Source organism: Lampetra fluviatilis, chromosome 47 (assembly GCF_964198595.1).
Source record: "Lampetra fluviatilis chromosome 47, kcLamFluv1.1, whole genome shotgun sequence".
NCBI lineage: Eukaryota > Metazoa > Chordata > Hyperoartia > Petromyzontiformes > Petromyzontidae > Lampetra > Lampetra fluviatilis.
Genome location: NC_136321.1, coordinates 8,516,735 through 8,533,709, shown reverse-complemented (window position 1 = coordinate 8,533,709; position 16,975 = coordinate 8,516,735). Strand labels below are relative to the sequence as shown.

The 16,975-nt window shown below is 47.4% G+C and overlaps 1 protein-coding gene across 7 annotated transcripts in view; it reads right to left on the bottom strand.

Moving 5' to 3' along the window:
- The window catches only part of LOC144947939 (glutamate receptor ionotropic, kainate 2-like), a 219,916-nt gene extending 203,740 nt beyond the window's left edge, over positions 1 to 16,176 (bottom strand). For all 7 annotated transcript variants that reach the window (XM_078877355.1, XM_078877356.1, XM_078877357.1 and 4 more), the window contains exon 1: positions 16,010 to 16,176. In XM_078877355.1, coding sequence (XP_078733481.1) covers positions 16,010 to 16,124 — 115 coding nt within the window. In that variant the 5' untranslated portion in view covers positions 16,125 to 16,176. The remainder of the gene's footprint in view (positions 1 to 16,009) is intronic.
- Between the last annotated feature and the right edge of the window lie 799 nt (positions 16,177 to 16,975).

Below are 16,975 nucleotides of genomic sequence, written 5' to 3'. Positions count from 1 at the left end.
CCACTTTAGTTCGCGCACAACGCCAGATGGGATGCCTGCCGTTTTAAATGCCTTGTCACACACCCCCCCCTCCTCCCCCCAAAAAATGAAAAATTTGCCAAAACAATTGCAGGTGAGAAAATCAGCATGAATCATGGTTAGCTTTTTTTTTTTCTAAACAAAACTATAATTACATTCAGCAAGAATTGCGGGGTGGATTTTTTTTGTATTCCAAATAGCAGGAATTCTGAAACGAAAATTAAAAAAGAAACTTGACCTGTTTCTTTGTCAAATTTACGTCGAATGCAGCTCGATTTGGCAGTTGGCAAGTTGCTTATTCGCCCCCCATGAAAAACAATCAGTGTGATGTTTGAAAATTGTACTGTCATGGCAACTGTTCAGTCTGGTACCGTCTCTGGACAAGCGCAGAGAAAGTTAAATAAATGAGTGTAAACAAATACTCGAAACAGAATGTGTAAAATAGAAAGAGCGGGGTTGTAAGACTCGAGCACCAAGGTAATCAAATTACCTTGACGGCTCATATTTCAAGTTTTAACATCTTGAGAGCTTCCTAAAAATAACATCCGACTTCAAGCAATATTTGTCTTAGGGAGATTGAATGATTTTCTCTTATGAGAGAGAAAAATTGATTTGCTTCACGACACCACACTTTTAGCGCAGAGCACAATAATCCGAGATATTATTTGCGCCCGTACCTGGGAGCTATAATCAAAAGCGAAAATCGTATTTGCCTGCAAATCCACACGGAGCGTAAAAGCATTTTCTAAAAATATATATTAATAAGCTGACGTTCAGCCAAAAAAGTATTTATCGCGTGACATATACGCAAGGACATTGTCGAAGCCCACTGTCATCTCCAGCGCATTTTACATTTGATGTGAATGGTTTAACAACCAATCTTTTGGGCGGCGTTGCCAGGCTTTTGAACGTTAGATCTCGGGGTCAAGAAGATCCTCCCGTGTAGCCCACGCGGACTGTTGGGCCAAGTGCTGTTAGCGAGCGCCTATGAGGGCCGGGACACGGCGCACGAGCGGGTGGTGCGTCCAGCCCCACGCTCGACCGCCGTTTGTCTCCCCAGTGCCGATGTTCACACACCGCAACTAGGTATTCGTTAAAGGCTGAGTCGACCTGGGGGAGGCCCAAGACTGGCTCCCGCACCTCCGATTCGCACGGTTGGCTACGACCGTAGAAACATTTCTACGTACGTAGAAATATTTGCCACCGATGTTGGCCATGAGTGGGATTCGCAGGGTTCGTACAGCAGCGCCCTATCCAATAAACTGCCGCCCACTCAAGAACATGGACACGAATGCAGTTCCATTTGCCCATTGCTCAGACTAAAAACCAGCCGTAATTTTACATTAGATGTGAACTGCTCAAGCAATTAGAAAGGTGATTTTAAAAAAGAACAAGATTTCCCGCATAGCCTGTTGGGGCAAGTGCTGTTAGCGATCACCTATGAAGGCCGGCACAGCACACGATCGGGCGGGTGGCCAGCACCACGCTCGACGGCCTTTGTCTCCCTAGTGGCGATATTTACATATTACACCAGGAACTCATTTGAGGCTGAATCGACCAAGGGGAGTCCCAGAACCGGTTCAGATAATCGTCACTGGTGTTGGCCGCGAGTGGGAATCGAACCCGGGTTGCCAGGTTCGTAGCGCAGCGCGCTAACCACTACACTACCGCCACATGGACGACACCATGCAAGAAAAGTGATTATCACGACGGATGATGCAGCACACGGCAAAACTTCTCGACAACTGTAATCATTCGCTACGTTTGTGCAATAAGGTATTATTTGAAAATCATCATTCAAGACCAATTACACAACTGTCGCTTTTCAATGTTAAAGAGATGCTATTAAAATAGAAACCCCCTATTAAAAGTAATTTAAGCCGAGATCTTCCAGGAAATATACAGTTCTAACGTTTCAATCGTTCACCACCTGCTTCTAAATCGTCCACCTCGCGAGGGAGTCTTATCGCCTCTCCCAGGCTCTTATCTGGTAATATAAAGGCGAGCGAACTCTATTTATTTGCCGGACGCGCTCCCTGAAAGCAACAACTCTGAAAGAGTCAAATAATCTCCCCGCAGAGCCCAGCTCGTGTCTCCTATCACCACATTTTTCCCACTGGCACATCCGAGCCGAGCTATAACGCACGGCCCCTCACAGTAACGGGCGGTTTTCCACTGGCCATTTGCCGTGCTGAGCCACAACCGAAAACCGCGACACGCTGGCCTCGCAAGGCATCTTACACTATTCTAAATTGTCCACCACACGGCTACACGTGACTCGATGACTCGTTTAAAAAAATATGTTGAATACTTTAACAAAAACCCGGTACACGGTACAAACTGTAACAGAATAAGGAGGGGGGGGTTGCGATGGTCCAGAAATGCTGTGGACCGAAGCCAAAACTCAGTTTCTCTTGGGTTCTGGGTAGCGGAGAAGGTTGACAAATGGAAAAGGGTGGTGGGAAGGAGGGGAAATACCCCCCGTCTCGACGTATGTGACGTCAGGTGGCACGGCTTGGCTTCTGCAGTGGAAAAAAACCAACCTCGCTTGTCCCGAGCCGCACCCAAAGGCACATGGTTGGTTTTGACGCAGCCCTGGCGCAGCTCGGTTGTGCAGTGGAAAAGAGGAAGGTGATGTCTCGTTTCCATGACCACTTGAAACCAGGCTCTCTCGGCCCAGGAATGGCACGGGAATGGGACCAAGATGCAAGTTCGTGTCCCCACCACACTTGCAGGTTGTGACTGGTTCTGATCGTGCAGGGCAAGTGAAGGAGTGAGCCCGGGGATGTGAGTCTTCAAGTTCACTTAATAGTGAGAATGCTTACAGCTTATTCGGAAACCTTTCACGCAACCTCAGGGCGCTTTACATCAATGACGATGGGGGTTGGGGTTTGCTAAGCGGTGGCCGAGCTAAAATCGAAAAACGAATTTAAGGTCCCAACCGAACGGCAATTCCCCGGCAGCCTTCGGCAGGGGAGTTCCACAACCCAGGTGCTGCCAGGTCCGATCGACCCGCCTGGCCTACCGTGGGACACCCAGGGCCGCATTAAGGCACGGGGCTTCAGGGGCTGCTATCTGGAGGGCATCCAGAGATGAAGTGAAAAGTTATTTAATTTGTGAATGCTGAATTTTATTTGTTGTTAGCCTTGTAAAAATACAATTTTATTTTTCTTTAACTTTGTTTTCCTTTGGAAAATATTACTGGGGGCCTCACAGTACCTGTAGCCCTAGGGGCCTACAAAATCTTAATCTGGCCCTGGGGGCACCCAGACTCTTTGGGGGACCAGCCCAGAGCCAGCACCGACCCGGAGACTGACTGGCGAAACGAGGCGTGTTGTTGATCAACGTTGGGCGTGGCCACGATAGCATGAGAAGAGTGTGTCGCACAGCGGAGACATCCATCACCTCCGGCTTAACTGCAGGCAAGCCACACCTGGAAAGCATTTGCGTGGCCGATCAAGGGTGGTGTTTATTTACGGCTTTGACCGTTAAACTGCACGTGCAATGTCTGCGCCTGATTTAAGGCTCCAGTTTATGGGGGCCTGTGACTGGGTCCCCTGTGTGCTGCCTGTTTGCAGGTGTCGCGGCGTATTTGGGCTATTTGGGGCTGTTGCAGTTGTAGGCCTTTTAAATGTCTCCTTCGGAGCCCGTTCTCTTGCCGTGCGTGCCAATGCTATTTGCCATCGCGTAATTGGTCGCGGTTGTTTGCATGCCGTACTGGCATATGTGCGCGTTCAAATTTGGTGGCGCAAAGTGGCGAGAATGTCTAACCCTTAAATGAGGACGTTGAGAGTTCAAATCTCAGTTTGGGGCTCCGACTCAGCCCTTCCTCACTTCGGGGGTCAATAAAATGAACAGCACTTCGTGGGAATCTCGGTAGCTGCAGTCCGATAAAACAGACTCAACCCTACCATAGAAATGTGGAATTGTCACCACTCACCCAGGGCTGTGAAGAGGAGGAGAGCACCACCTCCCCATACTCATCTGACCAGGAAACTATTTTGTCGATTTTCAGAAGCATTCGATGCATGTTAAAGTACAGACACATAAATAAAGAGGATAATCATATGCGGTTGCAAAAATGTTCGTTTTGTTTTGGCTGACCAGCCTTCTTGCATAGATTGTCATTGTAAAGTTGAACATTCGGCTACACGTTTGTCCGAAGAATAAAGTGGCCACACCGTTCAAACCACCGGCTGCGAAAAATACGAATCAGAAACGTTGGCAGTGATAAAGGAAATGGAATCAAAGGTGTATTTCATTGGTGTATAGTTTATATTCTTGGTTCTTTCGGTAAAGTCACGTAGAAGGGAAACAATAAAAAAAATATATATAAAACAAAACATTATCACGACGTTTCGACTACAACACAAGCAATCATCATCAGGTGTGAAATCCACAGCAATAATTTGTTCTTGCTTATTTTTATTATTTTATTGTTTCCCTTCTACGTGACTTTACCAAAAGAACCAATAATATGAATCTCTGCAGTCACGAAAGCTTTAAATAAAAATTCGGTGTATAGTTTGTGTATAATTGCACGAGGAAGCATGGAGAGATGCATCCTGGGAATTATACCAAGAGACCGACAAAAGGAACACATGGGTCAGAGAATAAACGGAAATTATAAAGATCGAATTGACAGCGAGGAAACATAAATTGGCTCAGGCAGGAGGCATCGAGAGACAGGATGATGGCAGATTGACGAGACGGGCGACGGAATCACAACCAAAGGAGGGAGCGCGTCCGAGAGAAGCAGCCACCGTGGAGATGGGGCAATGAGATCGGTTCGTGTCCAGGAGCGAGATGGATGGTAACAGCACTGGACCACGAATGGTGGCGACGGCGTGGGAAGGCCTTCATCGAGCAGTGGATAGACGATGACTGATGATGATGATGAAAGCTGCAGTAAAGAGCAAGGCTGACTGGACTCAACCCTTGCTCCCATCATCATCATCACCAGCAGCAACATTTGGCGAAGGAGCAACTGAAGGCCACACTTTTACATTGCCTCGTCACACGAATGCTACCACGGGATTATATATTTTTTTGATACCCCGAAACAAATTAGCAGCGCCACACACACAATTGATCAGTAATGACATCACCCCGGTGCATTATAATCAGGCAACTGAGGTTATATTCAAACCGACGACCGTGAACCCAGCGGCAAGCGGGCTCATCACCAGGGGGCCCCTTCTAATCTATACACTGGGGGATTTCAAACAAAAAATAACTTTTTTTTTAAAGAAGCCAGAACCTTCCCCCAAAGGTCGTGGCCCCAAAGGAGGCCACGAGGTGAAAGCGGGATGGGGTCACCCATGTCCCAGCAATAACTAGGTCTGGGAATATATATTGAATAAAAATAATTGGATCTTGTGCTATTGAAAAAAAAATTAATGCAATACCGTACTATATTATCACGATATTACATTCCCCAGAATACTGGCAATTGCACAGCGCTGCTCGACTAAATTGCAAACGTTGGCTCTGTTTTATTCACTCACGCCTAATGGCACCACACTGTTAACCATCGCGAATGCATGCATTTGTAATGATAATGGATGAAATGCATACTTTGCATGCGTTGAATAGCGCATATATATATGTAAAGCACGTGTGACTTCGCCGTACAATGCTGCTGTATTGACAGACCCCAGCGCATATGCTAGACTTTGTCCAGGGTATGCGCTAAATATTTTCCCTTTTAAAGACATTAGCATTAGCTCTGTCTGTCTGTCGGCCCGCCTGTCACATGGCGGTCGCAATAACCCAATTACAAATTCCATTTCAGTGTAAAGTTGTGCTGCAATTAGGGTCTAAACGTAAAAAAAATTGGCGAAATCGATGCAAGGGTTTCACAAAGATTTGGTGATTAATACGTATGAATGGATTTGCCTTTTTTTGCCCAAGGCGATGATGTCAACGTTTCGTTTGTTGTCCTTCCCCGACACCTCCGATTGGCGCGGTCGGCTACGGAAGACGTCCATGCGCACGTGCAATGCGTGCGACGTCATCTCGTCCTGCGCTGTGCGACGAGACCCAGGTAACGCCCCCACCTCTCGTGAGACACCTCCAAGGATTAAAGGCGCGTTGGGCCACATCACACAATCCACGCGTGCGCATGATGCTTCCTGTTATTCGTCGCCAGCTAACACCGCCGCCCGCCAGGACCTCGTTTGAGTCCAAACGAACCGACGGGGGCGGTCCCATATGACGCGCGCTCCTTTTCAGGCTGAGTGGACCACGCGGTAGCACACGCGCCAGGCGCGCGGGGTTTTTTTGAACGGATCTGGGTGGCAAGTCGCTCCGAGAGCAAGACGGGAACTCAACCGAACGGGAGGCCCTGTAATGTAAGCGCCGCGTATCAGCCGCAAGGATCCGTTCACCCGCGGTCCTGATCTCAGCCGCGGGTTCCGTCCCGTAGCCCGATGGAAAGCAACGGGCTCGGCCCCACACCCCCCCCCCCCCCACGGTTGCCGATCGCGTTGAGAGGAGCGGCCGTGACCTTGCTCGTGACGGGGAGGGGGGGCAAGCCACAACGCTGCCCCTGGACCCACGGGGGGGGGGGGGGTCTCACTCAATTTGCGGGTAGCAATGTTCTCGGCCACTTTTTGTTTCGCTTTACTTAACTTTGTTTTTTTATATGCGAGGTGCTTCACACGAAAAATGTTGAACACTTCTGAGGATTTGTAACGACGCCACGAGAGGAATGCGCCACATCCGGGCTCTGGAGACCACCTGGAGAAGATTCCAGGCCACGCGTTGCCAAGGATAGCGAACAAGTAGAGACTCTAATAGGGGTTTTCCCCTTTTTTGTGGCAACAAAACTGACACCTTTTGCAAGGAATCATGCTTACATTAACCACAATACTTGCAGTCAAATGCAAACAAAAAACAATACTCTGATAATGTATGCATTGTCTTTGAAACTGATTGGTCCACTCCAGAGACAGCTTTCTTTGGAGCCTAGTCTCATATGGTGTTCGACCAGATGACGCCAAAAGGTGTCAGTTTTGTTGCCAGAAAAAAGGGGAAAACCCTATTAGTATATTTTACCATTAAAAACGAGAGCCCCATAATTCAGCAATTGTTTCTCGCTGTGGTTGTCCCATCTGATGACGAAACGTCGTGATTTAATTTAATGTATTTTATTTTATACCTACGTGACTTTACCGAAAGAACCAAAGAGTATGGATCCCATACAAGTGTCAACATTGTTTTAAAGCACGCTGTGATGTATACTGGTGACAGAGAATATCCCCCTCGTCAAGGCAAGATGCGGTAATAGCACGCACGGAGCGATACTAGACAAGCAACGTTTATACATAAATTAAATACAAACGTAACAAACCAGACGTGTACTCGTACACGCGTGGAACATCTTGTATGTCCACTGCTGGATGGGAGGGATTCTCCACGACTTTGCAGACCGTGAGGGACATCAGCACCGTGAGATCACCACGCTGAAGTCACGGTGCGAGGTGGTCGGTGCGAGGTGGTTGGTGCGTGGTGATTGGTTAAACCCCCCCATGTAAGCGTTGTGCAGGCTCGGCCCCTGCTTGGCTTCTGAGCTCTGATGGATGAGATGAGGCCCAGCCACCGAGATTTGGTCACACGCATTAAAGCGTTTAATCAGATATGGGGCAGTCGAAATACCATAAGGTCCGATCCAGATAACTAAACAAACTATATCAATCATTTATTACAAATTGGAAAGCCAAAATATTTGTACAGATGTAGATTTGTTACAAATATATTTTAAACATTATAATGGAGAAATGCGAAGTCCGTTGGGTAGCTACTGGGGAAAAATTATAAGCGCAAATTTCAGCTTTAAAAAATGTACTTACGAATGTTAAAGATGCTCTGGGTTAGCTCAGGTGCTATCACTAAATTGTGAATGGTGCACTTCTATCAACAACTACGCGTTATACTTGAATTGCTATGATATTAATCTATGGCAGCAGGAATGGCATATTGGTTAGTGCACTCTACGATGAACATGGCAAACTGAGCTCAATTCTCAGCCATGGCTAACGTCAACAATGGTGAGTGATACCTGAACCAGTCCTGGGCCTACCCCTATCACCAAACCCACACTGACCAACGCGGTAAAGTATGGTCAAGCAAACCCCACCGATCGATATGGCGTTGGAAAGACCTTCATCCAGCAGTGCATTGACATTGGGTTGTTCATTGCACGTGCACATTGTTTTATCTGCTGAGATATGAGCCGGGGGACTTTTATTTTGAAGGAAAGTGATGGATGCCCAGAGCATAACAGACGCAGCCTGGGTGATAGCTCCCTCTGCCGGCAGGGGCAGACAAAACCTCCTCTAGTCAACCGTGTCAATTACAGCCAATTTCACGGGTCTTAAGTCCTAATTAAATGCTACTCGTTTGGCAATTCCAAATCTACATTTAAGATGAATTTACATATATGCAGAAAAGGCGTCTTGCTGCGCCATCCTCAACAGCCGAAGCGCATGCCTCAAATTGTAATAAAACATATAGCGCCCTTTTGTTACCCAGCTAAGTCATCACTGCGTCTTCAAGACTCACAGGTAAGAGGCCCTGATTTAGGACATTTTGGCAACATGTTTTTTTTCCTTGCATATGTTCATGTTGGTTACACGGGTTTTTTCTTCCTTTCGATGTTATACTTTCATTAATGCTGAAATCAAACATTATGTTAAAGTGACCACGTAAACAACTTTAACATAGTGACGAATACATTTAGTGGTGTTCATGTACACAACAGTAATGTACACACATTACTGTTGTGATCATTGGTATTCTCATCCACAAGAGTTTACTATTGTGTAACAATGATGATGTTTGATGACTCGTGTGGAGGAATGGCATTTGTTTCACGTAATGATATAAGCTCTGGGAGATGTGGAGTTAATTTCAGAGGTGTTCCTGAAAAATGAGTGAAGTGGAAAGTTGCGTATTGATTACAAAGCACACCATCTGAATTTGAAAATACCTACAATTGTATAGTAATAATATTTAAAGCAACAATAGTCGCCCTGTATGTATCCAATCACATTCAGATCTCGTGTGCAAATAAAGTTAACGCATTGAAATGGGATTTCGCCTGGTTAAATAATCCAGCTATGTTTATATATTGTACATTTGTATTCTTCTGCAAACATATACTGTATTGGAAAAATATGATAATTCAAAACGGCTCCAGTCAAAGCCATGAAAAACACCGCATGCTTAAAACTGAAAGAAGAAAAATCAGCCAGACCAGGGAGAAATTGTCATAATTGCCAAGTCAACACGCTTTGATTTAAACAGTGGCGTTCAGGAATTAAATTTCCCGAGCAATAACGCTGCTCATGTGAATGTGTGCGCTCGGTCTAAAGCCCAAATCAAATCTCGAGCCGTGCTCATGCTGGACAGCCGTCTCGTGGTGCCTTTCAAAATAAAGGCCCTCTCCGCTGTCAGAATTTCCAGCCACCTGAGCCAGTTGGCAGTACACCGTTAAATCTGCAGTGCCATCAAGTGGCTACATTCATATAGATGGGACCTTCAGCCGTCTTAAGTTTTCTTTCAAAATAAGGGCCTCGAATATGTTTATTTTCAAAATAAAGGCCCTCTCAGCTATGATGATTTCCAGCCACCTAAGCCAGTTGGCAGTACAATATTAAAGATGTCGTGTCATCAAGTAACTGCATTCATAAATGTATACCTTTAGCCATCGTATGGTTAATTAAAACATTAAAGACGCTTTTTAAAGATTCCTTTCAATATAAAGGCCCTTTCAGGTGTTGGAATTTCTAGCCACTTCAGCCGGTTGGCAGTACACTATTAAATCTGCAGTGTCGTCGAGTAGAGGTATATCTTTAGCCGACAATTAAATATCACCACGTATCTATATGAAGAAGCATGTTACGTGTAAGGAGAAGAGCTACGTTAGGGAATGTATAATTAAGAAATGGAACAGGGGTCACCGATGCCCGTTGTTAAAGCGAAATTAATCAAGTGGAACTGGGCTGGACGCGTCACGGGAACAGCTGATGAGAAATGAGAGGCAACATTTGACGACGAAGTGGAGGAGACCCCGAGATGGGGCAGAGAAACAGAGGTAGGAGAACGCGAGAGATGGGTAGTGGCGAGACAAAAAAGGTGTTGGATGTCTTCTTGGTTCTTTCGGTAAAGTCACGTAGAAGGGAAATAATAAAATAATAATAAAAAACATAATAAAATAATTCTCACGACGTTTCGGCCACAACGCAAGCAGCCGTCCTCAGGTGAAGAACAGGTCTGTCGAAAAGACAGCGTCTGAATGACACACCACCAGGCTTGACAGCGTCTATTTTGGATGACCACGACTGAATGAGAGGAACTGGGGGGAGGCCTTTGTCCCGCAGTTTCAAGTTACAAGTTCGACAACAACAAAGCCATGCGAGAGCCAACTGAGATGAAGACTGGCTCTTTTTTTTGTTCGCGTGCTGGCTGAACAGCACTCATCTGAGATTGTTCCCCATCGCATCGGCGAGGTTGGTTCGGCTTCGGAGTCACAAAAGAGAGAATGTTACAATGCAACGCGCACACAAAGGGCGCGTGGGTTTTCCCCGTCGCCAACAAAACGATGCAACACCTTGCGATTTCAAATTTAATTAACAAAATCGTTAATTAACAAGTTGCATCGAACAGAGTTGTCCTGCATCATGCACAGCACTTTGATGAACCCAAGAAAGGGGGCTATTCACGAACCAAATTCAGCCGAACATGAGAGATCTCGTGTCCTCGTCGTATAATGTGCACGGTGATACATTCGGTGATTTCACGCTCCGATGAACAATATGTATATTGATGTTTTTGTACATTCGGTTGAAATTCCATATTCCTATGGTGAGGACCAAAATTCCCAAGACTGATAAATGTGTGTCAATGTGTGCGTGTGTAGTGTAGCGGTTAGCGCTACGCTGAGCTACGAACCAGGCGACCCGGGTTCGATTCCCGCTCACGGCCAACATCAGTGACGATTATATGAACCAGTCCTGGGCATCCCCTAGGTCGACTCAGCCTCAAATGAGTACCTGGAGAAATGTGTAAACATCGCCACTGGGGAGACAAAGACGGCCGGGCGTGGTGTTGGCCACTCACCCTCTTGTGTGCCATGCCGGCCTTTATAGGTGCTCGCTAACAGCACTTGCCCCTACAGTCTGTTAAAGCTATACGGGGGATCTTTGTCTTTGTATGTATATATACACGCAATCTGGCGCAGTGAGGAGCACAGGTGGTGCATCTGGCAGTCATCTCAGTCAGCCCCTAGAACCCTGGGTCTCTCCCGTGACCTCCTGCCAAAGACCCTTCGACACTTCACATGATGGCCTCAAATTGTACCTCGCCTGGCACAAGCGCCGTGGGGTGGAACAGCGGACCCGGTAACCTGCGTTTGATTCCCGACCACGGCTAGCATCGCTGGCGAGTGACATCCAAACCGGTTGGGGGTTCCCCCGATTTATCAACCCGCTCTGACCAACGTGGTAATGGACAAACAGTCCCCGTGATAGGCACAGGCATGGGAAGGCCTTGCATCTAGCAGTGGATTGGCAAAAATTTCATAAATAAATAACTTTAAATGCTTCTGTGTGTGTGGCTACTTCTTTAATGCACCTGCGTATATCCGAGTTACGGCAGTTGTCCGCAAGGCGTTTATGTGTCCGTGTGAGTTCCAACCAACGCCATCAGCCACATTAAAGAGGCAATCAACTTTATTTAAAAGCGGCGCACGGGGCGTGACCGTGCGGCGGTAACTGCTTAATGAATCATTACGGGCAAAAAAAGAGGAACTATTTACTGCTCACGTTAAATTATGTTTATTATGAGGGAGGGAGGGAGGGATGGTAGCTGCTATAAAATGTCACGACTGTAATGACCCTCCCAGTGCGTTCAAATGCATCCGTCCCATTGAGTCCAGCTCAGTGCCAGGCGAAATGCACGTGTCACTCTTACAATTGTGTTCGTCAAATGCCACACACTGCAATATAACACTACCAGGTCGAGCGGTGGCGCAGCGGTTAGCACCCTGCGCTCTGAAACCTTGGTCACCCGAGTTCGATTCCCGGCCACAGATCTGAAACTGGTTGTGAGCTCGCTCCCTCACTAATCCGTATTGACCAGCGTGGTGAAGTATGGTCAAGCGATCCCCCTGACTGACACGGCGTGGGGAAACTTCCATCCAGCAGTGGACTGATGATGACCGATGACCACGCTGAATAATAATTCCTTATCGACGCACCACTGTGTTGTATCGCCAATTATAATGTGTGGCAGCCAAGTAATGGAACGTGTCAAGAAAAATCTCATTCCTAGGAGATGGAGCGATGAAAACAGTTGGTCTGCAAGCGCTCGGTGGATGAGAATGATTACATCGCAGGGTTCCTTAGAGATAGCCTTCATCCAAGAGTGGATTGATCATGGCTGATGATGATGATGATGATAATGACGCATAGCAATGGTCAACAAAAAAAAATTCTGGCCTGGACTTTTGCAGCTGTTTTAGACTAATTTCAAGGTGCTGATTTCAAATCTGATCTCAGATTTGCTCTATCACATCTCATTTTTATGCTATCGGCATACCCCATTTTTATTGATTTTACCCGAAATTAACTCTGTCACTTATGATTGCAAGTTTTTGCGAGTCAGTGACTGCTTTAGTGTTAAAATACGGCGCTGTATTTTTAGGATGGTGTGCTTATAATATCATTTTATGTAGATATCCACATTTATTTAATAATTTTTTCTGCAGTTTTTATTGAAAATGCAATATTTGATATCTCAAAAACCTGATGTGATAGACAAAAACTGATGCCAGGTTTGGAATCAGCACCCCAAAATTACCTTAAAACCGTTGAATTATCTTATGCCAGAAAAAGTGTGTTGACCAGTGTAATTGTAAGGCAATTCCCGTAGACACTTTCTGAACACCAGCCCAAGCTGGCTGGACACCAACAACAACAACAATGAAAATCCGAAGAAGCTCTCAATCGGATGACACAGACATCACGAACCTTCCGCGAATTTCTATTCGCTACGTTCCTGGTAAGCGACTTAGAGAATATAGCGCTTTATTTTGTGTGTGTGTGTGCGCGCAATCATTCGGGCACTCCCCTTCAACTCCAAACACAACGGGCCTTCCCCTAGGTCGACTCAGCCCAAAATGAGATCGCGAAAAGACAGCATTGTTTTGACGAAGCGTGTGTGCTGTAGATGCGCATTCCACATAGGTGCTTGCTAACGGCACATTTTCCCAACAGTCTATCTGCACGTGTGTGTTTGTACGTGTCTATTTGCTGCAGTGTGCACGTTATGTATGTAGCACATACATGACTACACGTACATCGTATACATACATACATTGTGTACATACATTGTCGTGGAAAGCCGAAGAGCGTAGACGTGGAACCCGCCCACTCACTCGCCCCTGAATTAGCAGTTACAATGAGTCTCAGGATAGAGCCTGCCTATGCAACCTGCATAGCTTATGATGTATACTGTTACGCACGTCTACATATAATTCTAATTAAAGATTAATGCACTCATAGGTTAAGTCCTCTCCACGCCACGTCGGTCATAGGGGGTCATTGTTTTTTTTCACCATACTTCACCACGATGGTCAATACGGAATTTGGGAGGGTATCGGACTAATTCTTATATCACTCACCACAGCCGCGAATCAAACTCTGTTGGCCAGTTTTATAGCGCAGCGCGCTCACCACTATACCACCGCTCAACCCTACATATATCTCACGCTACATGGTGATGGTTCTCTGGGTGCGTATATTCGTTTGACTCTTTTACAACTGAACATTGCCTGCATATGGATTTCCTGTGCGTGCGCGTGTGTGTGTGTGTGCGTGTGCGCGTGTGTGTGCGCGTGTGTGTGTGTGTGCGTGTGTGTGTGCGTGTGTGTGCGCGTGTGTGTGTGTGTGCGTGTGTGTGTGCGTGTGTGTGCGCGTGTGTGTCTGTGTGCGTGTGCGCGTGTGTGTGCGCGTGTGTGTGCGTGTGTGTGTGCGTGTGTGTGCGTGTGTGTGCGTGTGTGTGTGTGTGCGCGTGTGTGTGCGTGTGTGTGTGCGTGTGTGTGTGCGTGTGTGCGCGCGTGTGTGTGCGTGTGTGTGTGCGTGTGTGTGTGCGTGTGTGTGTGCGTGTGTGTGTGCGTGTGTGTGTGCGTGTGTGTGTGCGTGTGTGTGCGTGTGGCATAACGCTTGAACACAGTGAACAGCGTGAGCTTATAATCCACGGAAGCACCGAATACACTCTACTACCACGTGCATACACAGTACAACACATACCTATGATAGTTGTGTGTTAATATCAGTGGTAGAACGTATTCATCCTGCAAAGGCTCACCCGAGTCTCAGTATTCATTTGCAGGAGGAGTATGCGCTGGGCTGTTTTATTTGTTTCGTAATTCAATCCATACGCGTTTGGCCTCGTGGGAGGAGAAAACGCGCTTTAAACGAGGTGGTACCGCTCAAAACTCCGCACAGATGGATTCAAGACTCCATGGCTATGCTGACCTCTCCTTAATGACCACCTTTTTGCGGTAGCATATTATTATACGTACATTCTGCCGGATGTGCTGGTCTGGGCGCACACACAATCTGTGTACGTACACCACACGCTTGCCTCGACGGTACGGATGATAGATCCACGCGCACTGAAGATGCGTACACCGCATTAAGGACGTAACGAACTTACGCACCTACATAAACGTGATTTAATGCACCGTTCCATCACTTCCAATTTGTGCGCTCCGGTTGTAGTTCACTTTAATTGAACTGTACATAACAGGGCTCAGTGGCACAGCCCCATTTGCCTATTGACGGCCGCAGTTACAAAAAAAAGGCAAGCAGCTGAAAAGAAGCAGACGGGAACAAATGTTGCAATCAAAGCCCAGCCGTGTGCAGTCGCCACGTTAGCTCGGCACCGCCATACAGGGCCGCCGATATTCTTAGGTTTTTTCGCTAAAGTCACGTAGGTAAAAAATTGAAATTAAAATTAATAAAAGTAAAATAAAATAATAATTAAAAAACAAAAAATCACGACGTTTTATTAATTTTTCTTTACATTTTTTACCTACGTACTTAAATTTTTTTACCTACGTGACTTTACCGAAAAAACCTAAAAATATGAATCCTTGCAGTCACGAAAGCTTCAAATCTAGAATTAGGGCCGCCGATGTGACCATGTCGCTCCGAATTACACCACGCACGTGCGGATGCAATTCTCCTTTCAACATATCTCCCCCCCCCCCCTTCGCAATCTTTCCGGGGCAGGGTGGATGAGAGGTATTTATTTTATTAAGACCAAAGACGCTCGTTTGATCCACACACACACACACACGAGCATCGTGTTCCTGCGGGGACGATTAAGTCAGTTCGTGTGCAGGTGCTGTGTGGATTATTGCATCGGGAGGATCGTGAGAGGTGGTGGTGGAGATAAGGCATTCATCCAGCAGTGGATTGATGATCGCCTGCTGACGATCGTGACCCCAGCTAACATTTCCCAACCGCTGTTCTCGCCCCGCCTTTGATGTGCTTGGTCTCAGTCCCTTAGCGATAGAGGTCGGTAGGTAACTGGGTAGGTAACTAGGTAGGTAACCCGGGTACAGGGTACGGTGTTTCTCATCCCTCGACTAGGCGAGAGCCCACTCACCTGTTTTCAACAGCCGAGATTTTGTTTATGGCCCCGAGTTGGAATGACATTGCTCGAAATGCAGGAGGGCTAGCAGCTTGCGGGCTTGGTTTGTGCCAGTTCACGACATTAACACTTTCGTTTCACTCGGCACAATGCCGCGTGTAATTGCGTGAAAGCGCATTTGCGCATAAACGCTCCGCGTGTATGACAAAAAAAATACGTTGGATGCAATCAAACACACACACACACATCGGCGAAGGTTGGCTTTGAGAGAGAGTGTGTGTGTGTGTGTGTTGAGCGAGTGAGTGGGTGTTCGGGGCACACTTACCTATTCTCAGAACGTGCGGCATAGCCACGGACAGCCCGCTGCAGAACAGCCACACCAACACTCGCAGCCCGGAATTGAACCGTATCCGACGGGCTGGGAAGGGACGGCGGCTCATCCTGAGCGGTTCCTTGTAGCCAGTGCTGCTACTGCTGCTGCTGATGATGATGATGTTGATGATGCTGCTGCTGCTGATGATGCTGCTGCTGATGATGATACTGCTGCTGATGATGATGTTGATGTTGATGATTATTATTATTACTACAAGGGGATGGGGAGGGTTCAAGATATCACAGTTGTGGGACTTTGCGGCTGAAGAGATTGCACGGCTGGTGCAAGTGCTGCTGCTGGTGGTGGTGGTGATGGGGTGAGGCTAACCCCTGCGAGTCATTCACGCCCAAACAACACCGCTGCGCTCACGGCCGTGTGTCCAAGCGCAGCCATGTAGTAGTAGTAGTCGTGGTGGTGGTGGTTGTGTGGCGTTCAGGACGAAGAAGGAGGAGGACGATGATGAGGAGGAAGAGGGAGCGTGCTTGGGAAGCCTTCCAAGTCGTTAGCAGCTCGCAGCCAGCGGTCCGGCAAGGGCGGAAGAATTGGATGAAGAGGAGAATCTGGGACGAAGAAGAGGAGGAGAGGAGGAGGAGGATGAGGAGGAGGAGGAAGAGGAAGAGGCGACGTGTGGGTATCTCTGCGAAGCCGCAGGCGTGAAGAGCAGCCGCTGAATGGTGGCGCTTGTGTCGTTCGTGCGCTCCCCTCGCGGCGTCGCCTGCGCTCCTGCGTGCATGGTGGAGTGAGGAGTGGCGCGGATTCGCTCCGCTCGGCTCTCTCGCTCGGCTCTCTCGCTCCCTCGCTCTCTCTCTCTCTCGCATTCCCTCCTCTCCTAACCACCCCTTCACTCACCCCCACCCCCCACCACCACCACGCTCTCTCCCCGTCAACCACCACCGCCACCGCACACACGCGCGCGCT